Source organism: Herpailurus yagouaroundi, unplaced genomic scaffold, assembly GCF_014898765.1.
Source record: "Herpailurus yagouaroundi ecotype Mexico unplaced genomic scaffold, PumYag 196, whole genome shotgun sequence".
Lineage (NCBI taxonomy): Eukaryota > Metazoa > Chordata > Mammalia > Carnivora > Felidae > Herpailurus > Herpailurus yagouaroundi.
In genome coordinates this window covers 14,561,541-14,588,190 of record NW_024412427.1, presented here as the reverse complement: position 1 = coordinate 14,588,190, position 26,650 = coordinate 14,561,541, and the positions used below count along the sequence as shown (strand labels likewise).

Below are 26,650 nucleotides of genomic sequence, written 5' to 3'. Positions count from 1 at the left end.
GAGTGCTGCAGCCAACACGGCCTGCAGGAGAGGAAACACCACCCAGCCCTTCCCCACTCCCACCCCGGGGGTGGGCAGAGGCCACCCAGGCTTTCACCCTTTGTGTGCCCGGCCCTGGCTGTATCACCAGCCAAGGTGGAGGCTCCCAACGGGGAACTAGCCCGGAGGGAGACAGGAAGGAACTGAGACCTCAAAGCCGCATCCTTCCCCTTCCCCCAGCCCCCTGAGGACTTGTCCCAATCTCCCACTGAAGCCCAGAGAGGGAGACTGGCTTGTCCAGAGTCACCCAGAATTGGAGGCGAGGCCACTTGTTTTGTGCTGTCCACCCCAAGTCCGTCTTCCTCTGAGAACTCCTACTTCCAAACCCCAATCTACAGCCTGTGTCACCTCAAGTTCAGAGTTTGCATTCTTTGAGCTTCCTGCTCCCTTGGGAACAGGGCAGGGATAGGGAAGGATCCCTGTACCCATCAGCCTTTTCCCTGAAGGTCCCCCACTTTCCTGGTGCAGGGGAAAAAACCTGTCCCGGCTCTATCCAGACTCACTCTGTGGCCAGACCCAGTTTCCTCCTCCGTGAAGGAGGCCCAGAAGCTACCCGGAGGGGTTATGAGGATCCCCTGTGGGGCAAGTCTTAGGCCAGACCAACCACTGACCTCATGCCCCCACCAGATCCTGGGGTGAACAATTACTAAGTTCTGAAGGCCCCACCCCAAGACCTCTCCCACCCCTTCTCCTTGTGAACACAGAAGAGTCTGATGACCCAGCCTTTGAAAAACAAGCATGTGTGTTTATTAACCAAAGGGGGGGGGGAGGGGAGTCAGAGCAGTACAGACTCCTATCAGTCCCTCCTGTAGTCTACCCACCTAGGCCAGGCTGCCAAGGCCCTGCCCCCACCCAGAGTAAGTTCCCAGGGAACCAGGGCCCCCTGGGAGAGGAAGAGGAAGTCAGCAAACGTCAGAGACCAAGGAAGAAGGAAACAGAACCGCTAGGCCTAGTAAGATCCTTTGGCCCCTCACTCTCGGTAGAGAAGGCTAAGTGCCCCAAATCCAAACCCACAATAAGAGCCAAGTAGGACTCATGTCAAAACCTCTACATGTGAAGGGCAGAGGGTGGCCCAAGGTCAGGAGGCAACTCTCTCCAGAGTCAGTCCTTGCCAGGTGGATGCCCGTCCCGCCTCTGAGGCTCCGCCTCCACACCAAGTTCACACAAGGCAGCCGCCTCCGGTTTGCCCCAAGCCCCGCGAATGGATGCACAAGAGGTCAAGGGGCCAGTTGCCTCTCTCTCTAAGATCTGTCTGTGGCAAATGCGGCGTCCCGTGGAAGCCTAGCCCTCAGCTGCTGGGGTATCGCGAGCTTGCCGCAACCCGTACAGCCACTTGATCACGCGGGCGTTACGCTCTACCACCGACACGCCATAGGGGACGCGCTCCCGCTCCCGCTCCTCAACAGTGGCAGAGCTGCGGCGGGAGCAGTCCCCCTCAGAGCTGCCGGGCCCAGCGCTGGGCCCGGCTAGGGACACGATGTCTGAGCTAGCCCGCGCCAGGTGGGCCACTCCCAGCCCCCTTGCCTCCTCCGGGTCCAGGCCGCAGAAGTTAAAAAATCGCTCCAGGTCGGCCGCTGCCCGCGAGAAACGCTCACTCAAATCCGACTTGGAGCGCTGCAAACCCGGGGGGCGGGCCGGGCTGGAGGCAGTGGTAGTGCCGGGCGATGGGCAGGGCTGGGCAGGTGAGGCAGGCAGGGGACGGACATCCACTCGGCGAACCGCAGCTGTACTGGGCGGTGGGCGTGGGGGGGTGGCTGGGGGCGCCTGGTGGGCTCCCTCTGTCCGTCCAGGGGTACGGCCGGCCTCGGCAGGGGACGCGGGACTATCACACAAGTCGATAAGGCTGCTAAGGATGTCCAAGTCCAGCTGGGGCCGGCGGCCAGGGCCAGGCAGGACTCGGCGGCTAGGCGTGAGCACCGTGCGGCGAGTCCCAGGGCTGAAGAGTGGCTGTTTGGACAGCAGGGGCTGCACAGGTTCCTGGCGGGTGTTGGCCACATGCAGGCTCTTGACGTACTTGGCCTTGTCAGCCTCCAGGCGCTCCACAGCACTGGGTTTCCGGGCTCCACCATCTGCTGGCCGCCGTAGCAGGTAGCCGGGGACTTTGGTCCGCAGGCGGAAAGGTAGGGCAGGGGTGTCCCGGGCTCCCGGAGTCAGTGTGTCCACAGGCATGGCTGTTACATACCCTGAGGGCTTTGGTCTGGGAAGGCCGGAGAAATGAGGAGCCAGATCCAGGCAGAAAGTTGGCAGCTGGACGCCGGCAACGGCTGCAGGAGAGGAAAGACAGAGGCTGAGCGCGCTCAGACAAAGGCTCAGCAAAGACCGAAATGGGCTGAAGACGCGTTCCCTATAAAAAGGTAATAGCCACGCCCCTGGTTCACAGGGAGCCAATCAGAAGACAGAAAGCCACCACTGAGGGCCTATGACTCCGCCCACACCCCCGCCTCCTTCTCAGGAGACCAGCCCCTCCTGAGGCAGAGGAAAAAGTGCCAAAGAATGACAGGAGCAGCCTGAGCAGAAAAGACAAGACAAGCCTCGCTTTAAAGGAAGCAAAGTGGGCTCCAGGCCATATGCTGGGCCCCAGCCAACTTAATCTCTCAACGGGTCCTCTTAACAGCTCCATTTTGCAGACAGAGAAACTGAAGCTCAGGGAGTTCAACCAACTTGATTAAGCTAACCCAGCAAACCGATGGCTCTGCCCCTTGCTTCCAACCAGGGAGGTGCCGGCACAGCAGTTTTAGGGTTGGGTGACCAAGAGAAAGCGCTGTAACCCCACACCCCACCCGGACTGGCCCCAGGGAACCTGGTCCCACCTTCTACCCTTACCCACTCAGGCAGGAAGCTGCCCTGTGCTATCCACCCGTCTGGACATGCCAGGCCCCAGGCATAGCAATAAGCCAGCGGGGGAGGAGTGTAGAAAGGCCCCACCCCCCACCCCAGTGAAGTCCAGACACTCATCAGCTTCCAGTATGGACTTCACAGTGATCCATGGATGCCTGTCAGCTAGAAATATCAGCCCTGTGCTGTGCTGCTCCAAGAGAAGCTGGAAATGCCCACAATCACAAAACCCTGCTTAAGAGCATCCAGCAGACCCTGGATCTGCCAGCAGCCATAGGATGGGCACCCAGAGGCAAGGGGGCCCACACCTGGGTGCACAGGCGTCCACATGATCACCTAAGCATCAGGGCCTCGTGCCCCAGGCATCAGGCCAGCCCTGATCCTTTTTCCAAGAAAAGACTGGAGCCACAAAGTGTCCCCCACTAACTCTCCCAGAGATGGGCCAGAAGAAAACCCACAGACCAAGTCCTGAAACTTCTCATCTGAAAAACGAGAGAGGAGGACTTCAATCCAGATGATCCCCAAGAAGACTTGTCATTCAGACCATTTATACCCGTGTTGTCTAATTCACTAGCCACATACGGCTAGTCAACCTTAACTTTAAATTTAAATTAAACAAAAACTTACAATTCAGTTCCTCAATCACACTAGCCACATTTCAAGTACACAACAGCCACTCTAGTGGTCACTACAGTAAACAAAGCAGATTAGAGCATTTCCGTCCATAACAGAAAGCTATACTGCACCGCCCCATGTGGTCACCCAGAATGACAGGAGGAGTCTGGATTGGGGTGGGAAGGCAGACATCCCTGTGTGCTAGACGTTTAACACCATCCTCTCGGGGCGCCTGGGTGGCGCAGTCGGTTAAGCGTCCGACTTCAGCTCAGGTCACGATCTCGCGGTCTGCGGGTTTGAGCCCCGCGTCGGGCTCTGGGCTGATGGCTCGGAGCCTGGAGCCTGTTTCCGATTCTGTGTCTCCCTCTCTCTCTGCCCCTCCCCCGTTCATGCTCTGTCTCTCTCTGTCCCCCCAAAAATAAATAAATAAATAAATAAATAAATAAATAAATAAAAAATAAATAAATAACACCATCCTCTCCTGGAATTCAGTTGGAATTCCCCCAATGTGAGAAGGGTCACTGTCATCTGATTTTACAGTCAGGGGAAAAGTGAGACTACAGAAGTGACCAACCTAGGCCCCAGAGCCGATAAATAAGACACAAATTCATATGAAGCCTAATTCACTCGTCTATTTTGTCTATGTAGTTTTACTCTTTGTTCTTCCCATGCCCCTAAAATACAGCTTCACGGGGGAAGGTGGTTTGTCTGTTTTGTTCACTGAATCTGTTTCAGGATATTGCTTTCCACACATAATAGATGTTCAATATATTTTTCTTGAATTAAAATGTCCATGGGGACCAAATGAGAATGGGCAGACCTCAGATAAACTAGAGAGGGATGCATCCAGCCTATTGCAGGCATATGCGTCCAAGGTGGGAGGTATGGAATGTGCTAGGAAGCTGGAAGAAAGATGTGCACCAAAACTCTAGGTTCTTAAATCTTAGCATATTCGATAATAATTTTTAACACCTGTGTGGAGAGGGGCGCCTGGGTATTTCAATCGGTTGAGTGATTTCGGCTCAGGTCATGATCTCATGGTCATGGGGTCAAGTCCTGCTTCAGGCTCCTCAATGAGCATGGAGCCAGCTTAAGATTCTCTTTCTCTCTTTCTCTCTCTCTCTCAGGGGCACCTGGATGGCTCAGTCGGTTAAGTGTCCAGCTTCGGGTCAGATCACGCGCTCACGGTTTGCGGGTTGGAGCCCGGCATGGGGCTCCGTGCTGACAACTTGGAGCCTGGAGCCTGCTTCAGATTCTGTGTCTCCCTCTCTCTGCCCCTCCCCTGATCGTGCTCTGTCTCTCTCTCTCTCAAAATGAACAAACATTTTTAAAAATTTTTATAATTTTTTTTTTTTTTTTTTTTTTACGTTTACTTACTGTTGCCTGCTTGGGATTCTCTCTCTTCTCACTCTCTGGCCCTCCTCCCACTCACTCTCTCTCAAAATAAATAAACATTTAAAATCTTTTTTTCTCTCTCCCTGTCTGTGTCCCTCTCCTCTCTCGCGCTCTCTCAAAAAGAAAATAAATTAATTAAGTAAGTAAGTAAGTAAGTAAGTGTGGATGGAGCAAACAAACAGGTCTGCAAACGTATCTGCTCTCCCCACCCCAAACTAGCCTCCAGCCCCCAGTCTGAGACCTCGGCCGGCGCGGCCATGGCAAGTTACCAGAACCTTCGGGGCTGTCGGGCCAGAGACAGAGCTGCTCCCAAGGCAGAAGGGCTGGCGTAGGTGGGAAAGAAAAGCTGCCCCACTGGGGGCCGACCCCCAGGGGACCTCAGGCAGTAAGGGTCTGACAGGAAAGGCAGCCTTGCGGAGCCCGGTCGAGGTAACTAGCCTCTGCCCCACCCCCGGGCCGCCGCCTACCAAACCAGTCCGACCCGTTGGCGGCGGCAATTCCCTCCCGGGAACCATCCTGGGAAACCGGGGGAAGACGGAGGTCAGATGGGCAGGGCCAGGGCAGAAAGCCCCCTGGCCGCAGGGGCTCCTCCCGCAGCCCGGACACAAGCCAGGAGCCAAGCCGGGCTTGGGGGCCGCTGGCCAGCTCGCCCACCCGTCCGCTGCACACCCCCTGCTCCTGCAGCTGCGCCTCTTACACACTCCGGTTCCTTATCTGAAACGCGGTTAAAAATAGACCTGAGCCTCCAGGTCTCCGCGAGGATGGAGAGATAAAACAGGTCGAGGACTCTCCCAGCGCCTGGCCGCAAGGCCGCGTTCCAAAAACGGGGCTCGAGGTTTTTATGATGATTCTGACGACCCAGCTCCGCAGACCGCCCCCCCTGGCAGGGGTCTCTCGGCAGCTCCAGAAGCGCCGGAGCCTCAGACAAAGGAGGCACGTGATAGAGGCTAATCCTAAACTGATCTGACCAAATCCCATTTCACAGGTGGGCAAACGGAGGTGTGGCGGCTCCTGAGTGTTAAAGCCAAGGGTCCCAGTTCCCAGGTGGGACTCGTCCTCTCCGAGGCCTCTTCTCATCGCCAACGCCCCACCTACGGGTTTCAAACGCTACCCACAAATGGCCCCTAGAGCGCCAGCTGTGAGCCCTTCTCTTAGGGCATCCCCGGGGCATGCGGCCGCACCTCGCCCCCTTCCCACCGGCTTCCCTAGAGTCAGCCTTAGGGGGTTGGGGAGCTCGGATCCTCGGTCTGGCTTCCGCCCTGCCCCGCTTCGGGACACTCGGAGACTCCCAGCGACGGAGGAGGCCGCGAGCCAGGCGGCGCGCTGTGTGACTCTGGCCGCTCACCGCCCCTCTCTGAGCCCGGGTCGACCTGGCTCTTAAGTGAGGTCTCGTCCAGGCGGGAAGGTGAGCCCCCGCCCAGTCCCCACCTTCCCAGGAAGGTCCCCCCCCCCTCCGGGCCCGGGGGCCGCGCCCCCGCCCCCCCCCCCCCCAGCCCGCCCGGACCCGCACATACCTTGCTGCGAGCGCGCCCGGCCACAGAGCGCTCCCCCCGGCCCGGCCCACCTAGGGCTCAAGTAGCACGCGTTTGCGCAACTTCCGGCGGCCTGCCTCGGGCAGGTGAACCCGCCGGCCCAGGTAGTACCCGAAAGGAAAGAACGAAAGCCAGGCGGGAGCCGGAACCTGAGCCCAGGCGCGCTGGCTGCGGGCTTGGCGCCCGGACCTATCCCAGGGAGCTCTTCCGCGAGCCGGGGCCGCCCAACCCACAGCTACACTGGCCACATCCGCACATCTGCCACCCGCAGTCCCCGTGGCCACGCGGGCCAGCGCACCCATCGTGGGAGGTGGAAAAATGGCGTCCCCCACCCCCCTTCACCCCCCCCCCCGTCCCGGCCTCAATGACCGCCAGTTAACGTTGACTGTGCCAGGCACGAGAAAGTGCTGTTCCTGGTATTAATCAATCCATGTTAATCTTCCCAACAACCCCTGTGAGGTGAACTCTATTATTATCCCCATTTGACTAATGGAATGCCGAGGCTGGGACAGGCTGAGCTAGTTGCCCAAAGTCACCCCGAGGAGTCCGACTTGGGCACTTTCCCTCCGGACCAAGCCTTCAGGTCACCCCGTTCTACCTGTTGCGTCCCTGAGCAGGTTGCTGGACCCCTCTGGCCCTCCATTTGCCAAGTGAGGAGAGTCTCACCTTCCAGGCCAGGTCAGTGTGAGTTCTTAGGCTCTGAGAGGGCCTGTAGAAGCTTCGTGCGTGCTGTAAATATTAGTGGCAACTGCAACAATGGTAATAAGAATAACTAGGGTGTTGGAGTCCCAGGCACTATACTTATGTAAATCTCTGGACAACCCCCACCCCCACCCCAGGGAGGTACTACTTAATGCCCATTTTACAGATGAGGAGACTGCTGGAAGGAATCCTTGGGAGGGAGGTGATTGTCTCCACTGCCAAGCCAAGCCCTAGTAGGTCACTTCAGGTGGGCACATTTGATGAGGCCAGTTTCACTGGGATCCTGAGGCCCAGAGAAGGCCCTGAGTCCTCGGGAAGTCAAAGGGGGCCCAGTTTTTCATGTCTGTGCCAAGTGGGGGCTGCACCCAGTTTGGGGCAGAGGGCTATGAGGGGACAGGAAGTGATTCAGAAAACAACTCTCCTCCCCCTGGGAGTGAGTCAGCTCTGAGGCCTCCTCCAGGCCCTGGAGCCTGATTTTAGGGGAATGAGGGAGGCCAGCCTAAAGACCATGGTTCCCCACAATTTCCTGCTGGGTCCCTGCCTGGCCCTCTACTGAGGGTGGGAAGGATGAAGAGGGAGGGCTCCGTTAGGCAATAACCGTCATAAAAGAAAAACAAACAAACAAACAAACAAACAAAAAAACCAGTAACAGTTTTCATAATATAATAAGAAATGTTCTGAGTGGTTTCTTTGTACCTGACACTGTTCTGAGCTCTTTGTATCTGTTGACTCATTTAATCCTCACACTCGCCCTGAGGTACTCCTATTATGCTCCTTTTACAGTTGAGAAAACTGAGGCACAGAGAGGTGGGGCCACTTGCCAGAGGTCACACAGCTGGTAAGTGGCAGAGCCAGGATCTGAATCTGGGATTTGAAGCCAGGAACAGGGCTGGGGGAGTGGAGGGAAGGGGAGGAGACAGAATCTTCAGCGTTGGGATTCAGTCGCTCACATCCCAACTTTGGCTCAGGTCACAATCTCATGGGTTCGAGTCCCACGTGAGGCTCAGTGCTGACAGCTCAGAGCCTGGAGCCTGCTTCAGATTCTGTGTCTTCCTCTCTCTCTCTCTGCTCCTCCCCTGCTCACACTCTGTCTCTCTCTCTCTCTCTCTCTCTCTCTCAAAAATAAACATTCAAAAATGGCAATATGGCAACGTCTTCCCAACAGACATCAGATCTCATCGCTGCTCGGCCTAGGCCCACTGATGGCTCCCCATCACCTGAGAGTAAAACCCAGACTCTCTAACTTGGCACTCAGGCCTTCCAGGATCGGGGTCCCGCCCTCCCCTCCCACCTTGGCTCCGGCCTTTTCTGCTGCAGCTACACACCGCTCCCTGCTCGTCTTGAACACCCTAAGGTCTTTCTCGCCTCACCGACTCTGCACCATTTGTCCTCTGCTGCAAACCTCTTAGCTCACCTTCTTCAGGTCCCACCTTCTCAAAGAGGCCTCCCTGACCACCCTGAGGCTCCTGCCAACTCTCTCATCTATCTGTTCCCTTCCACGCATTCATCCCACCCTGTCGTTTTACATATTCACTTACTGATCACTCGTTTCCTATTTCTGTATTTTCATCCTGTCCCGGGACCAAGCATACAGGTGTGCACACGGCACACCATTGACTAAGTGGCAGGAGTGGAAACCGGGCCACCTCAGAGACAAAGGCCCTTCACCACCAAGCCTCCTCCAAACCTCTTGCCTCACCCCAGGGCTTCCCCCATCTCTCCCCCTCCCCTCCAGCCTCCCCCTTCAAGCTGGGCTCCGGCCACTTCAGATGAGCCCCGTTCTTCCTCCAAAGACATCACATCCAAACTTTTGCACGGCTGGGGTCTGCTCCTACAGTGCCCTTCCCCGCTCCAGCCCTAGGGCCACCTTTATAGCACAGACTCTGCATCCAGCCTGCCAGGGTTCAAATCCCAACTCCCCCGGAGTAGCACTGAGCTCCTGGGTAAGATCATCGACATTCCCGTGCCTCAGTTTCCCCAGCCGTAAAATAGGACTTGTAACAGTGCCCCTCTCCCAACCTGTGCGTGACAAATGCCACCGAAATGTGATACTCCGGTGCCCAGCTCCTGGGTGAGGACTTCATCACCCCGAACGTTGACCCCCCACTTTTCTCAAAGTTTGCAAATCCAAGCATGCAGAGTCGAACAGACATTTCTTCAAAGAAAGTGTACAAAGGACTGATAGGCACATGACAAGATGCTCAATATCATGAATCATTTGGGAAATGTAAGTCAAAACTACAATGACATAACATGTCACATCCATTAAGATGACAATATCAAAACATAGAAGCAAACAAAAAAAACCAAAAAACAAAAAAACAAAAAAACCCAAAAACAGAAAATAACAAATGTTGGTGAGGATGTGAAGAAACTGGAACCCTTGAACACTGTTGGTGGGAATATAAAATGGTGCAAAAAATAAAACAAAATAAAACAAAGTAAAATAAATACAATACAATACAATACAATACAATACAATACACCAGTGTAACTGCTGTGAAAACAGTATGACGGTTAGGAACACTTTTTAAAGAGAATCACCATGGTTGCACCACAGTGCGAACAGACTTAATGCCACTGAACTGAACCCTTAACAAATGGTTAAGATGTGAGACTTTATGTTATATACATTTTACCAAGAGAAGAAAAAGAGGGAGCACAAAGTCTGGGTCAGACCCCCTGGATCGGAACTCCTGCTCTGGGTGACCTGGCCCAAGTCACTCAACCTCTCCTGCATTCAGTTTCCCTTTGTGAGGTGGAAAAAATAACAGCACAGAATTGCAAGAATCAAACGAGCACATGCTCATAAAGTACCTGGCAGAGGGAAGTGCTCGAGAGGCGTTCGTGATTTTTATTCTTTGTCTAGGGGGCAAGAGGTGTGGTTTCGATGTTTACAATTTTCATGACATTCTGCACCCCCACCCCACCCCTTCCTTCCACCTCCTTCTCTTGCTGCTCATTAGAAGCCAGGCCCTGACTTGGGTGGAGACAGGGTGGCCCTCACCTGCCCCAGAAAAGGATCAGGAAGGCTCCAGGCAGCAGAGAAGGGGCGGGCCAATAGGGCAGCCCAGCTCGATTTCAGCCCAGCTGTCCAGGTCAGAGACACCCAGCTGGGCATCCTCCAGGGCCACGGCAGGCCCCATTCTATTTCTGGAGTCTCCCCAGACTCTCATGTCCTGGCCTGCCTGCAGTCAGCCTTGCCCAGAACCAGCCTTGCCCAGGGCACCCTGGCACACATCTCAGCAAGGGAGAGGTGAGCGGGCTGAAGGGGGGGGGGGGGGGGGAAAACGCCTGGAGCACTGATCTCCTATTCGGCCCAACTCCATCAACCCAATTAGCTGCGCCTGTTTGTACCTCAAGTTGCAAAATGGGGACAGAGGGGCTTGCGGTGGAGACGGAGAGAGACCACATGCAAAGCCTTAGAGACGGGCCTGGCTCACGAGGCTGGGAAGGTGGAGGTTGGGGCCAACTCACAGGCAAGCCCACTTCCTGTCCTGGATTACCTTCTGCCCAGGCCTGAGCTCACTATCGTGGCTTCTTATCTTGGCCAGGAGACGTGAAGAAACTTGCCCAAAGTCACACAGCAAGTCGATGACAGATCACAGAGAGGGCAGTGGTCTTATGATTAAATATATAATCTATAATGACATATATATTATATGTGTATAATATATACATATATGCATATGCACATATATATGTATATAATATATACATATATGTATATAATATATACATATATGCATATATGTATATAATATACACACATATCTATACATATAATATATGCATATACATATATATACATATATGTGTATATATATATACGTGTGTGTGTATGTGTGTGTGTATATATATATATATATATATATATATATATATATATAATTTTTCAACCAGGTGATATATGCACATGACCCAACAAAAACTCTAAGGAGAATAAGGTAAAAATAAACTCCTTCCCACTCCTATCCCCAGCCACCCAGTTCCCCTCCCTGCAATCAGCACTGCAACCAGACAGCTGTGTGTCCTTCCAGGGAGATTTGAGGCAGATACAAGCAACAATTATGGACATATATTTTCTTTTTTTTTTTTTTTTACACGTATGGCAAAAGGCTGCGCGTACTGTTTTTACCTTGCTCTTTTTACTCAATAATACGTGTTGTTTTAAGAATGTTGTTAATATATTATTAATTATAACATGTGTTACTAATATACTCAATAATATACGTTGTTCAATAATATCTGTGGTGCCACATCAGTACATAAGGAGCCTATCAGCCCCTGCTGATGAGCACTTAGTGTGTGTCCAGACGCGCCCTGTTACAAACCACCCAGCAGCGTCACCGCACCGACGTTGTGTTGCCTTAGAAGTGGGACAGCTGGGCTGGGCATGTGCTTGTAATGGTGACAGAGACCATGTGAGTCGATCTCCACCAGCAGGACACACAGCAAATGGTCAATAACTGTTAGCTTTAGTTAGCTTGATTAGAGGTTTGGGCACCCCTCAATTTTGCCTCACCCTAGCCCCTCCCTGCATCGCATTCCAGCTGAGGAAGATAATCAGCTCCCTAATAACTGAAAGCCATAGGACATCAGATGGGTAAATGCCACTGAGAGAGACAAAATAGAAAAGGGAGAGGGCAGGGCATATGAACTCAATAAATATTTGTTGAGAGACTAAATGAAAGAGTTCATTTCTTTCTGAGTTCCCAGCGCATCCCCAGGAGGCAGGGCTCGGCCCAAGTCAGATGCTCCACTGGGACCCATCGCGGCCCCGTCCCCAACTCCAAAGTCTCTGGTGACTAGTGGCTTCAGGTTGAGCGGCTGCCTCTACCCATTCCCCCAACTTGGGGCAGATTCCCAAGAATCTAAAAGCGGCTCCAGAGCACCTGCTGCCCACCTAGTATCTACCCCAGACACGTCAGTCCCCTCGGATCCCCCCCCAAAACAGCCCTCTGACAGAGACAGCACTGGGATTCAAAACCCCGTGGGCAGAAGGACCCCAAACGCGCCTTGAGTCCACCCTCTGGCGTTCCAGAGAAGGGAAGACAGATGCCCAGAAGGGGCACCCAGAGGACTGCGCGGGAGAGTGGGGCAGGAGGGAGATCATCCAGCCAGGGCACCAGGGCTCGGCAGCCTTGCAGCTAAGAGGCTGAGAAGCTGACCCCCAGCTGCGTGTCTGGGCCTCCCAAGGCAAATCCTGATCTACCCCGACTGGAGATTTCGAGGCGGAGCAGAAAGACCTGAACTGGATTCCCCACCAGATCTCGCTGTGCCAGGTCACTTGCCTCTCCGCACCTCATTCCTTCTCATCCGTGAAATGGGGTACCAACTCCTCCCCGCACATACGACGCGGGCAGGACGCATACAGCAGGCGCTCACGGAGCCCCTCAGACCCCAGCGCGCGCCCCAGACCACCCGCCCCCTCACCTGGAGCCGGCGCTAGGAGAGTCCTGGCTCCTCCAATACGGGTCCTAGAGAGGCTGACAGCTCGGACCCGAGGTTGGAATGGCCGCGCCCAACGCTGCTCGGAAGGCCCCAGCCCCGCATGAGGACCCGCAGGGGCGTCTTCGGAACTGCTCTACGCACCCGAGGTGGACGGGGTACCTGACTGTCCCCAGGCCCCCACCAGAGCGGAGGCCCGGGGGGCGCAGAGGAAGGGGAAGTGAGTTCGCCAGTCTCCCCCCGTCGCCGGAATGGTTTGCCCCGGACATCCTGATTGGTTCCTCGCTTCCGTTCGAACGCCGCGCCATCCGGGTTGCCAGGCGACCGCTTAGCTTCAGCCCAGGGATAGTGCGTCCAGCCCCTGCAGCCCAGCTCCGCCCCGGCTCAACCCCTCCGGCCTGTTCTTCCCTTGGCCGCTGCAACTCAGGAGCCTAGTTATTTCCCTTGCTCTGCCAGGACTTTCTCCAGGTCCCCAACAGACTATGGCACCATTTAGGGGCCCCACCTAGTCCCTAGTTCCGACTTTGCAGCTGGCTATGTGAGCCCGGGCTAGCCCCTTTCCGTCTCTGTTTCCCTAACTGCACGGTGGTAAATTGTAAAATGTGCATATCCAGCAGTCCCGAACTTTACTAAGGAAATGACCAAAGATATGAGCAAAGATTAATGCAGCCTAGCGTTATTTACGATAGCAAAAGAATGGAAATGATTCCAATGCTCAGCAAAAGAAGGTCGGTTATATACATCCATCCTGCGGAAGAGCTAAGTCTACTGAGCTTTTTACCTGCCAGGTAGCTTTACATAACATAACTCTTGTCAGTGCTCATGGCATAACCCTTTGAGATAGGAACCTTTAATTACCCCACTTTGTGATGAGGAATGTTATGCAGCTATTAAAAATGATGTAGTTAAAGATACTTAAAGTATGAGGAAAATGCTAAGAAAGCTTTTTAAAAGTATGTTTCAAAGCACTATGTACAACATAACTATGTATTAAATACATAACTGTAATATCATGTGTTTATGTGTAATCGTTTATAATAACAGCAGTCAACTTTTTTTGTGTTTTTGTGGATTTTCCAATTTCCAACACTTAAATTGTCAAGGGAAAAAAAAACCCCACATTTTTTTAAAAGGATTAGAATAAATTAACTCTAAGCACCCTTCAAGATAAGGAAATTTCATAACTGCAAGTCACTATTTGGGTCTAGGGCATTGTTCAAGTTGGAACCGACCTCTGTTTTCTAGTCCAGATGGTGATCTTCACTCTTTGATTGGCTTTTCAATGATTGAGCACTCACTGTGCAAATACCTTGGGCGGGTCGGGGACGGGGGACTAATAGTATACCAATGGCTAACAATGATTGCACATTCTGGCATGAGCACCAATCAAATCAGAGTAGATAGCATCCGAAGCAGGAAGTCTGACTATATCTGGGAGGAGCAGCTAAATATCAAAGTTGGCATTAACTGTGCCCTTTGCTAGACTGTGCTCGAGGCCTCACACACATTTTCTCACTTGACTCCCTTACCATGTGAGAAGAGAGGTTCTATTATCCTTCTCATTTTATAGATGAGAAAAGCATGGTTTATCTGGATTCAGCAGGAGTCCTCTCAACCGTTCTGTTATGTTCCCATGTGAATATACAACACGTGTTGGCAGCAACAGTGAGGGGAGGCAAGGAGGATCCTGTGATCACAAAAGACACAAAGCAGGGGCGCCTGGGTGGCGCAGTCGGTTAAGCGGCCGACTTCAGCCAGGTCACGATCTCGCGGTCCATGAGTTCGAGCCCCGCGTCAGGCTCTGGGCTGATGGCTCGGAGCCTGGAGCCCGTTTCCGATTCTGTGTCTCCCTCTCTCTCTGCCCCTCCCCCGTTCATGCTCTGTCTCTGTCTGTCCCATAAATAAATAAAAACGTTGAAAAAAAAATTAACAAAACAAAACAAACAAAAGACACAAAGCAGGGGCAGATTTCGACTACATACTTCCTGAGCCTCGTACAATTTAGGGAGATCTATTTAAGGAAAGACCTACAAAATCACAAATATAAAATTAGGTAATAAAGTGATGATTTGGTTAGAAAGACAGAAGAAACCTCAACAAATGAAAATTCCACAAATGTTGCAAAATCCAGGAAAATAATACTATTTCTATGAATTACATATTCGGCATACCTCCCTGATACTTTTCACAAACAAGCTTCCTCTGGTTCCATGTATACACTTCATACCTCTCCTCCACTACATACTGGTGATATTTGGCACTGTAAACCCAGAGAGGGAGAGAGAGAGAGACAGAGAGAGATGACCTTTCACCCTGGTGCACCTTTATGTCACAGCCACCTCAGTGTGTTAGGTAAGGGTATTCCTGGAAGTCATTACCAGTTGGCAATAACTTTTCACAAAAGTGACCGAAAACAACGTAAATAAAACCGCAAAGCCCGTACTAAACGTCAGGGTTCCCTTGGCCAAATCCCCCAGACGGTCACACGCACTCCGACATCATCTGACACAAAGGGAAGTCTGGATGGAAAGAGAAGGTGGTTTTAACAGAGTGAGGTTTAGGGGCGCCTGGGTGGCGCAGTCAGTTAAGCGTCCGACTTCAGCCAGGTCACGATCTCGCGGTCCGTGAGTTCGAGCCCCGCGTCAGGCTCTGGGCTGATGGCCCAGAGCCCAGAGCCTGCTTCTGATTCTGTGTCTCCCTCTCTCTCTGCCCCTCCCCAGTTCATGCTCTGTGTCTCTCTGTCCCAAAAATAAATAAACGTTGAAAAAAAAATTAAAAAAAAAAAAGAGTGAGGTTTAAACACCTTACTTTGGCAAGTTTTACAGAAGCATATGACTCTGTGAACACCTTGCTAGGGAGTCTGCCGGACCTTAGCTTCCCTGTCATTAAAATGGGAATAACAACAATGGTGTCATGGTTGAATTCTTCTCTCAGATGTACAACTTTAATCAGGGGTTAGGAGAGATTTGAGATGCTTGGATAAAGGACCTGCTGATCCTTGCGTGTTCCAAACTTGCCTCTGCCCTACGTACCCTGGAGCTTAAAACAAACAGGATAGGGGCGCCTGGGTGGCTCAGTCAGTCCGTTGAGCGTCTGACGTCGGCTCAGGTCGTGATCTTGCAGTTTGTGAGTTCGAGCCCCGCGTCGGGCTCTGTGCTGACAGCTCGGGGCCTGGAGCCTGTCTCCCTCTCTCTCTGCCCCTAACCCACTCGCATTCTGTCTCTGTCTCTCTCAAAAATAAATAAACATTTTTTAAAGCAATTTTTTTAAAAAGAATAAGGAGGTGGACAAGCTGTCATTAGTGTGCCCAGATGAAAGGGAGCTAGATGATCCTTAGGGTCGCGTCCTGACCCAGCATGAGCAACAGTAGCATCTCGCCCCATCCACAGGCCTGCAGCTTTTAGTGCCTCCTGCAGCACCCTGACCTTGGCGGTGTTTTCGCCACTCAGCTCGAAACGGAGATGAAATCAGCCTCAGATACCAGCTCCCTATCCTCTGTGCACCCCATGGCTGTATTTTGTTTTGGCAGGGGGAGCCTGGCCTTGAAGTGGTTTGAGAGGCGTGCACTGGGGGGGGGAACTGGTGACCAAGGACAGTTCCTGTGTCTGAGCTTTCTGGTCCCGGGGGAGGCAGCCTATCGAGCCTTCAGGTGAGACCTCATGAGAAGTTCAGAGAGAACTGCCAAGCCAAGCCCTTCCTGAGTTCTTATCCAACAGAAACCATAAAAGAGATGAAAAAAAAAAAAAAAAAAGATTATTGTTGTCTTAAGCCACTAAGTGTGGTGATGATTTGTTATTCAGCAAGAGATAATACCTAGGGACTTTTTACAAATTCCAACGTCCGGGTTGCACCCCAGACCAACCACATCTGAACCTCTAGGAGAGGGGCCCAGATATCAGGTTTCCATGTGCAGCCAAGGTTGAAACCCCCTGGAGGAGGTCCCCTCCCGCTTCTAGCTTGGGCAGCTCCCACTGACCTCAGGCTGGTTAGGAGTCTCTCCTCTGGGTTTCCACAGCCCCCTGTGTCAAACTGGCCTGGGGCACGTCTCCTGACTTGGCAGTCGGGAGACTTCTTACCGGGTAAGTGGAGGTGATTATAGCACCCAGCTGACCTCCTGGACAATCCCATGGTGTGTCACCTGAGAAAGGGCTTGGGGAGCATAAAAAGCGAGCTCTCCAGGTGGGGCTGTTATCACTGAGCTGCTGCTCGGGCTCAGCATTCCTCCGCCTCCCCTCTGCCTCGGCTTTCTGTCTGGACAGCTAGGAGACAGCAGCTTCCAGTTGGGAGAGAGGACTCTCCAAGTTACTCTCATCCCTGAAGACCTCCCCCCTTCATCTCCTCTTGGTTTGTTTCAGGATGTATTTACTCATTCAACAAATATTTTCTGAGCCCCTGGTCTGTGCCGGTTACTAGGAAGACAGACGGGAACACAGGGAGTTACATTCTAGTGAGGGAGACAGAACAATAGATGAGTAAGTGAACCGACAAGTGAGACATGTTATAAATAAAAATAAAGCAGAGTAAAGCAATGGGCGTAATGGAAAAGGGGCTGTTTTGTATAGCACAGTGAGGGAGGCCTCTCTGAGGTGAAGCCTAAAGCGTAAAAAAAAGAGGCAGCCGTGTGCAAATCTAGGGAAGGCTGGGAGGAACAAACATGTGCAAAGGTCCTGGGGCAAGAGTTGAGTTTGGTATATTTGAGCCAAAAGGCCAACGACTGGAATGGAGAGACAGGAAAAAGACTGACATGAAATTGCTGTAGGCCACAGAGAAGAGGCTAGAGTTTAAAGATAAAAAGCGGCAGTTTCAGATCAAGATCAAGCATTCTGGGGTCAGCCGGTCAGAGTTCTAATCCCAGCTCTACCGCCCACCTGCTGCCAGACTTGGGAAAGTTCCTTAAACTCTGAGCGTTCAGCCCCCTATCTTTAATGGGAACAATTGCACCTACATCGCAAGGAGTTACCTTGAGTCCCCAGGATGATGCGTGCAAAACCCTTAGCACAGGACCTGGCCAAAGCATGGCTCAATAAATGTGCGTTATGCTCACTGCTGATGACAATAGCAGAGATCATACCGCACAACCATGGGGGTTCCCAATAAATCACAAACCCTGGCAGAGACCATACATGCTTGCACCCTGTAGCGGGCTGAACAGGGTGCCCGCGCAGAACAATCGGGGCTGGCAGCAGTCTCCTGGGGGTTAAAGACAGGCTGGCAGCGGCAGGAAGCAGGGCAAGATGAAGACAGGCTTGAAGATCCCGCTGGATTTGGCCCAGACTGAGCCACATCGGCTCTCCACTCCCAAATCCTCACGCCCTAGGAACAGGGTCGAGTTGTGAATCTAGAGAGCCCAGAATTCTTTTATTTAAAAAAAAAAAAAATTTTTTTTTTAACGTTTATTTATTTTTGAGACAGAAAGAGACAGAGCATGAACAGGGGAGGGGCAGAGAGAGAGGGAGACACAGAATCTGAAACAGGTTCCAGGCTCTGAGCTGTCAGCACAGAGCCCGACGGGGGCTCGAACTCACAGACCGCGAGATCATGACCTGAGCCGAAGTTGGACGCTTAACCGACCAAGCCACCCAGGCTCCCCGAGCCCAGAATTCTTTTAGTCCTGAGGTCTTCAGGGTGCCTGGGTGGCTCAGTCGGTTAGGCAGCCAACTCTTGATTTCGGCTCACGAACCCGTGAGATTGAGCCCACCCCCAGGGTCAGGCTCTCTGCGCCCACAGCGCGGAGCCTGCTTGGGATTCGGTCTCTCCCTCTCTCTCTGCCCTCCACCCCCCACCTCAAACTAAATAAGTAAATTAAAAAAAAAAAAAATCCTGAATTTTGCATTTTATCGAGTTTTAGTTATTGAAATGGAAAGGCCTCACAAGGCTAGTGGCTGTCGTATTAGCACGGCTCTAGAGTGGAAGTTGTTTTCTCTTCGATTCTCTTTCGCTCTTTCTAGCCTTCATCCCTGTCCATTTCGCTCTCGACAGGGGGCCGCAGACTCAGGGCCAAACTGGGATTTGTATCTGTTCCTTTATAAAAATGGGTCTTGTTAAAGGAAATTCACCAACGTCCGGTGTATATTTCGCTGATTTTTGACAAATGTGTCCAGCTGCAATTGGTGCCGTGGAGGAGTGGCTTCCGTCACCTGGACAACCTCCCTTGTGTGTTTCACGGTCACGTCCCTCCCCCTCGCTCTGGCAGCCACTGGTCTGTTTTCTTTCCCTACACTTTCATCTTTTCTGGACTATCACACAAATGGGTCAGCCTTCTTTCACTTGAAGCAGGATTAGAGTTTAAGAACATTGTTTTATTCCCATTCCGTTATTTCCACCCCCCCCAGAAGTTTTCTAATTACGGCGAATGATGCTGAGTTTCCACTCACAGAGAAAGTATGAAATTTCCTTTCACGCGGAATCCGTTTAAGCCAAGGAGCACACGTTTCCTTTAAAACGTGGAAGTCATTGGGGCGCCTGGGTGGCACAGTCGGTTAAGCGTCCGGCTTCAGCCAGGTCACGATCTCATAGTCCGTGAGTTCGAGCCCCGCGTCGGGCTCTGGGCTGATGGCTCGGAGCCTGGAGCCTGTTTCCAATTCTGTGTCTCCCTCTCTCTCTGTCCCTCCCCCGTTCATGCTCTGTCTCTCTCTGTCCCAAAAATAAATAAAAACGTTGAAAAAAAACGTGGAAGTCACTAATAGAACAGGTGGGATACGGATACGGCAGCAATTACAAGGAGTGAGACACGAGTTACTCCTCTTCGGGAAAAACACCCAATCCCACCTCTGCCTGTGACACGTGGGGGGAACCAAGACCCAGGAGGAGGTTGACTGGCCCGGATCGCATCAAGCAGGTGGCAGAAACAGGAGGACACTAGTGCTGCTCAGGACAGATGGCAGAGGCTGGGAGGAGAGGCTTGGGTCCCCTTAGGGTTAGGGGGCTGTCCCCTCCCCCCACTCTTGGGTCTGCGCTAATGGAGCTGCCCCAGGTCAGAGGCTGGGCCTGACAGATGGGATTCTACAGGGGAAAAAAGGTTCAGAGGGTGAGGGGCCTTTGTCCCAACCCCAGATGGCAGGGCCAGGCCAGAGGCAGGTGGAGAAGTAGGGCCCCTCCTGAACTGGAAGGTCGTGGCCCAGAGACAGAATCTTTGTGGAAACGTAACACCCAAGCCCCTCCACCCAAGGGACTGGTGCAGGCCTTTCCAGCTTTCAACAAGACCCCTCCACTCCACATGCAAATCAAATGCAAATGAGCCTGCAGCCACTGCGCAAACCCCGCCTTCCTTTCCCTCTTGCTGAGGTCCACCCCACAGGTCCAGACACCCACGGATGTCCAGACACCCGAAGCCCCAGGCCCATCCTCAGCACACGCTCAGACCCCTCACACCAGGATTGGGCATGAAATGGGCTCAGCTGACCCATCTCTGCCTGGAGGCTGCGTCAGACCTGGGCCACTCCTGCTGTCTCTCCCCCTATCCGTCCTCCCCTGGCTCAGGCAGATCTTTTAACACCATAAATCAGTATCGCAAAGCTAGAGTGATCAAACCAGTCTGATACCGGTATGAAAACAATCAAGGGCCCAGAAATAAATCCACGCAAATATGGCCAAATGATATTTGACAAAAGAGCCAGGGATACGCAGTGAGGAAAGACAGTCTCTTCAACAAATGGTGTTGGGAAAACTGAATATTCACATGCAACGCATGAAATTAGACCACTCGCCTTACACCACTCACAAAAATTAACTTTTTGTTAATTTTGATTAAAGGCTTAAACCTAGGACCTGAAACCATAAAACTCCTAGAAGGAAACACAGGGGAAAACTCCTTGACATTGGTCTTGGCAATGATTATTCAGATATGACAACAGGGGCGTCTGGGTGACTCAGTCGGTTAAGCGTCCAGCTCTTGATTTCGGCTCAGGTCATGATCTCGAGGTTTGTGAGTTCGAGCCTCAGGTCGGGCTCCATGCTGACAGCGTGGAGCCTGCTTGGGATTCTCTCTTGTGCTCTCTCTCTCTCTCTGCCCCTCCCCTGCTCATGCTCACTCTTTCTCTCAAAATAAATAAATAAACTTAACAAAACAGATGTGACAACAAAAACACAGGCAACAAAAGCAAAAATCAACAAATAAGGACCACGTCCAACTAAAAAGCTTCTACAAAGCAAAAGAGAAAACCAACACAATGAAAAGGCAGCAGCTCAAGTGTCCATCGATAGGCGAATGGATAAAGACGTGGGCTATATATACAATGGAATATTACTCAGCCATAAAAAAAGAATTAAATCTTGCCGTTTGCAACGCCACGCACAGAGCTAGACAGTATAATGTTAAGCAAAAAAGTCAGAAAAAGACAAATACCATTGAGTTTACGTGTGGAATTGAAGAAACAAAACAAAGGAGCAAAGGGAAAGATAAAGAGAGAGAGGCAAACCAAGAAACAGACTCTTGACTATAGAGAACAAACTGATGGCTACCAGAGGGAAGGGGGTAGGGGAATGGGGGACCTAGGGGCTGGGGATTAAGGAGCACACTTGTGATGAGGACCGGGTGTTGTATGGACGTGTTGAATCGCTATATTGCACACCGGAAACTAACACAGCACTGTATGTTAACTAACTGGAATTAATAATAATAATAAATAAAATAAAGTAAAAATAATAAAATGAAAAGGCAGCCTTTGGGATGGGAGAAAATATTTGTAAACACGTATCTGATAAAGGGTTAATATCCAAAAAACATAAAGAACTCCTACAACACAATAGCAAACAAAAAAATCCAATTGAAAAATACACAGAGTAGGGGCGCCTACGTGGCTGAGTCGGTTAGGCATCCGACTTCTGCTCAGGTCATGATCTCGCGGTCCGTGAGTTCGAGCCCCGCGTCGGGCTCTGTGCTGACAGCTCAGAGCCTGGAGCCTGCTTCGGGTTCTGTGTCTCCCTCTCTCTCTGCTCCTCCCTTGCTCTCGCTCTCTCTCTCTCTCTCTCTCCAAAATAAATAAACACTAAAAAAAAAAAGAGTATTTGTGTAGACATTTTTCCAAAGAAGACACCCAGTTGGCCAACAAGTACATGAAAAGGTGCTCAACCATCACTCATCATCAGGCAACCGCAAGTCAAAACCACAATGAGATATCACTGCACACCTGTCGAAACAGCTATTACCAAAAAGACAAGAGACACCAAACGCTGGCACGGCTGTGGAGAAACGGGAACCTTTGCAGGCTGCTGGTGCAATTATAAATCGGTGCGAGCCACTATGGAAAACAGCGCGGAGGTTCCTTTTCTGCCAAAAACAGAACCAGCACATGCCCCAGCTGTGTCACCTCCTGGCGTGTGGCCGAAGAACATGAAATCAGAAGCTCAAAGACCTATCGGCACCCCCAACGTTCACGGAAGCACGACTTAGAAAAGCCATGGAAGCCGTGGGAGCCACGGAAGACACGGAAACAACCTAAGTGCCAGCGACTGGTGAATGGGTGACGAAAACGTGAGAAGGAAAGAGACAGAATGCAGTATTGCTCAGCCCTAGGAAGAAGGAAGGCCCGCCATGTGTGACAACAGGGATGAACCAGAAGAGCGTTTGGCTAAGTGAAGTAATTCAGACAGAGAAAGACCATGGGTGATCTCGCTTATAGGAGGAAAAGCGGGGAGAGGTTGGGCAAAGGGACCAGCACTGGGACGTCCCCCAGTGCTTCCCCGGCCAGCTCCTCGTCACCCACGCCTCCGGCTCTGAGACATGGTACCTTCACAGCCGGGCCCTCGAACACCCCTCCAACAGCTCTGGTTTGCCTCACTCGCCGTGCGTTAACACCTGAGATTATTTTATGTATTTGTTTTCTTGGTTTTGCTCGCCTCGGTTCCACAAAGGCAGGGGGCCTGGCCTGTATCTCCCATGCCTAGAACACCGCCTGGCACATAGTAGGGGCTCCATAAATATTTGTGAGCGAAGGGAGGGGGGTGGGAAGGAGAGGAAGGAAGGACCGAACGCCCCCACCGAGGCCCCCCGAAAGAGGCAGACAGATTGGAGCGGAAAATGTGACAATAACCATTTGTTCACTCGACTAAAGTTACGGTGCGGGCCAGGCACTGACGTAGGGGCTGGGGACACTGTGGTGAACAAGACAAATTGCCTCAGCTTTCCAGGCCCACGGCTGGTGGGGGAGACTGAGAAGCCACAGGGGTCACTGTTCTGAGTCATCTGTGAGGTCCCGATGAGGGGCCCTGAACCCAAGCCGGGGATCAGGGCAGGCTTCTAGGAGGAGGCGGCCTCTGGGTTGAAACCCAAAGAGTGAGCCGTGGGGAACTCACCAGAAAACAGGAGGAGGACAGAAAGAGATTGGAGGTGGGAAGCCGGGTCACAGAGGTCACACAGGCCCTGGAGGGGTGGTGGGGTGGTGGGGAGCGAAGCAGGGGCCCTGTCGTGGCATTACTACCTACCCCGTTTTACAGACAGAAACACAAGAGACCCAAATCAGAGCGAGGACAGGCCCACACCGTCCGGGCTCCCTGTCCAGCGCTCTTCCCACTGCATCAGTGTGGGAATACCAGTTTCTTCCCTGGAACCTTCTGGAGCCTTGGGAAGGGGCCACTCTCCTGTCCGGCCCCATGCCTCCCTACCAGCCCTTTGAGAGAAATATTAATGTTTTGGAGTGAAACCACGCTCCTTTGTTATACAAGGAAGTGGCCTTCTTTTTTTAGAGATGCAGACTAAAGTGTTGGAGGTGATGATTCAGGATCTCTATAATTCACATTAAACCACCTCGAAAAGAAATGGAGGAAGCATTATGGAAAATGCCAGAGTTCATCTGGATGTCGGATATACAGTTCATAATGTTATCCTCTGTTTTTCTGTGTGTCTAAAATTACTCGACGTAGTTCAGCGTAAACCACTGAAAGAAAAACACGAGGGCAGACCCTGGGTGGGGCCACAGCTGTGAACGTGAATTGAGAAGGCTGGAAGGCAAGCTAGGAGAACATTCTGGACTGGGAAAACCAGGCCTGTGAGTGGGCCCCTGGGCAGTCCCTCCCCGTGTGGGGCCCCTTCCCCTGGGACACCCTGAGTCTCTGCCCCAGTGCTGCGTCTGGTGTTCTCATGGATTCGGCCACTGGGGGCTCTGCGCCCCTTCCCCAGGACACGGACTCTCAGGTTGCTGGGCCAGGCAGGAGGCCAAGGCTTCGCTGTCCCCGAGCCCCGAGAGGCCAGACCAGTCTGCCAGTGTCTGGACTGGGGAATGGACAGAAGGACACAGCCCCATCTCACCCTTTCGATCTGGGCCTAGGCACCTGCTCTCTTGCACCATCTACCCCATTGGACTGGCTGGGAAACTGAGGCCCAGGCCTGACCTGGGTCCCCTGCTTTGGGGACCTGTACTCTTCTTAAGAACCCAAGACATATAATCCTACAGAAGGAAGAGGGCAGAGGAGGAGGCCCAGTGCACCAAAAGAGTCAGAAGCTGATGTCTGGCCCTCAGCAAGTCAGGGTCAGAGGCAGAGGGCAGGGGACGCGTCCCCGGCAGCGTGAGGTCCCTGTGTGAGGAAGTCAGTGCAGGCCGGGAGCCTCCAGCCCCTGTGGAGAGGGCTCTCCCGTCCCTAGCTGTGCCCCCTGCATCAGTACGGCCCCAGTCTCCCCAGCTCGGGGCCAGGGGATCCTCTCTCCCTGTTCAAGCAGGAACCTCAATGTCCCTGTCAGCCTGTCCCTCTCACTCACCCCCAAACCAGCGAAGTGCTCTCAAGACCTCCCCTTCCATTCAGCCAGTGAACAAATATCTTCCAAGTTCCTTCCACATGCCAGGCACAAATTAGGCACCAGGACCTCCACTGTGAACAAAACAGACACGGTCCCTCGCCCGCCCCCCCGCCCCCCCCCCCACTGCTGAGCTGACACTGGTGGGAAACAGACACAAAGCAAGATGAGTCAACGAACACATAACACACCATCAAGGGCACAGTTAGCAAAGCTATCGAGGCACAAGGAGCCAGAGAGTGGTGGTGACCAGACAATTCTAATTTAGGGTCACCTCTGAAGGGTGAGGTTGAGCAGACACCTGAATAAAGTGAGGGAGGGGCCATGGGGGCTACCTGGGGAAAGAGGGCAAGTGCAAAGGCCCTGAGGCAGGGAATAGGTTTGCCACCTGAAGGGTTGGCAAGAAGACCAGTGTGGCTGGAGTGGAGAGTGCCAGCGAAGAGATACTGCGACAGCCACGCAGGACACGAAGGGGCTGGATGGGGGCGGTGGCAGTGGAGGGGTACAGAGTGGCCCGATTCTGGATCTGCTAAGGGATCAGTATGTGCCGTGTGGGAGCAAAAAGGAGTTGGGAGAGAAGATAGCACCTCCATTTTAGAGACCATGCTCCTTGCGGTATCCCCAGCGCAGGGAACAGAGCCGATCTCAATCCGCAGTTACTGAAAGAGAAAAAGCAAATAAAGGGAGAAAGAATCTCAGCCCGCCCACTCCTTCTGGCCTCCCAGCTATTGTTTTCCAGAACTGAAGGCGTCTTTCAGGGACTCCCCCATACCCTCCCACAGGATGCTGGGAGGCCATCCTCGGTATTCCTAGTTCCTAGGAATCATCATGCTGCCTTGGCTTGAAGACATTCCAGGTCGAGGCACTCCCCAAGTCCCCAGATTAGCTCATGCCGTCCCTACTTACTGGATAGGAACTCTCTACTCCACCCGGGCTGGAATTTCCACCATCCTTCACTCCTGGAATCCTGCCCCGAGCACCTTCCAGAAATCTGTTACCAAGAAAGCATCTGTCACACATACCTCTCCCAGCCCAGTTACTCCGGCTTGAGTAAAGGGCACGCTCACCTATGTGTCCCCATTCAGATGCCACCACAATTTCTTCCACTTGGGTGCTCCCTGTTCTTCGCACAGGACAGAGCCGAGGAGAGAGAAAAGAGGTCCCAGATGTGCTCTGAGAACAGAGGAGGCCGTCACCTCCGTGGAGCTGCAGGTAAGACCTCTATTAATGCAACACAAAATGGCATTCGAGGTTTCTTTCAGTTCTTTTTCTTCATTTTTCTTTTTTTAAAGTAATTTTTTAATGTTAGGTTACACAACTAACAGGGTTTAGACCCCTAGAAAGTTAAAATATTTCAGTTAAAGCTAAACTCCTCTTTGATCACCCTCCATCACCCTTCCCATTCCCTGACCCCCTCCACACACACACCATTCCAAAGGCAACCATTGCTGCCAATTTGAAATTCATCCTCCTAGATTTTTTCCTATGGATGTATATGTGATAAACACCACACACACACACACACACACACACACACACACACACACCCCTAATGAATATGTGGCATTTATTTGTGGAAAAAAATTTTTCCACAGATGGAATCATACCGTATTTATCCTGTGGCTTTTTTCTCCGCTCTGTTCTGGGCTCTTGAATTCAATTCACAGATAAGAGATCGTATTCACTCTGATGGGGCTGCGCCACGCGACTGGCCCTTATAGACAGCAGATTGCTTTAGAGGCACTCTCAGAAGCTCCTCTCTCTAATCCCCTCGAAGCCTACGTCTCCTTTCCCCCCACTCTCCTTCCTTCCACCTCCCCGGCACGGCACGTACGCCCCGCGCACCCCCCAGAGAGAAGGTCCTAATTCCTCAGATGCCCCAGGAAGGTTCCTCTTCGGAGGTTGTAGCACCCTGCGCCCTCTGGTGGCCCCCGTGGGTAACTGCAGCGGCGCCTCCAACCCCCTCATCCATTCACCCCACGAACCGGTTCTGGAAGCCCTGCCCACCCACCACCTAGGCGTGAACCTACCCGCGCCTGCCCTGGGGGCCCGGTGGCGGATTAGCTGATCTCCGCTCTGGAAAGGCTCCTCGTGGAATGTGAGCGCCCTTGTGACCTCCCAGAAGAATGTACACGTTTGACGAGCCCCGGAGGGCAGCTCTTTGTGGGAAACTCGTGGTCCTCGTGCAGCGCCTTTGGAAGGCAATGAACTGGACGATCTCTCTCTGAGCACGTTGTAGTTCACTGCTGGGAGCGGATTCTGCAGGTATTGCCAGTGTTTGCGGCCGCAGCAAACGACAGGGGCCCAGCAACGGGGGTGGGCCAAATTCGTTCTGGGGCGGTCGGGTAATGGA

General features: G+C 52.5%; 1 protein-coding gene across 7 annotated transcripts in view; it reads right to left on the bottom strand.

Moving 5' to 3' along the window:
* FAM110A (family with sequence similarity 110 member A) overlaps nucleotides 1–26,650 on the bottom strand; it is a 153,465-nt gene that overhangs the window by 14,748 nt on the left and 112,067 nt on the right. For 2 of the 7 annotated variants that reach the window (XM_040447451.1, XM_040447452.1), the window contains exon 3: nucleotides 763–2,303. In XM_040447451.1, the coding sequence (XP_040303385.1) occupies nucleotides 1,321–2,208 (888 nt within the window). In that variant the 5' untranslated portion in view covers nucleotides 2,209–2,303 and the 3' untranslated portion in view covers nucleotides 763–1,320. Of the gene's footprint in view, nucleotides 1–762; nucleotides 2,304–6,398; nucleotides 6,558–7,082; nucleotides 7,410–12,554; nucleotides 13,701–25,904; nucleotides 26,024–26,650 lie in introns of those variants that run through there. The other 5 variants (XM_040447454.1, XM_040447450.1, XM_040447453.1 and 2 more) reach the window with 5 other exon arrangements.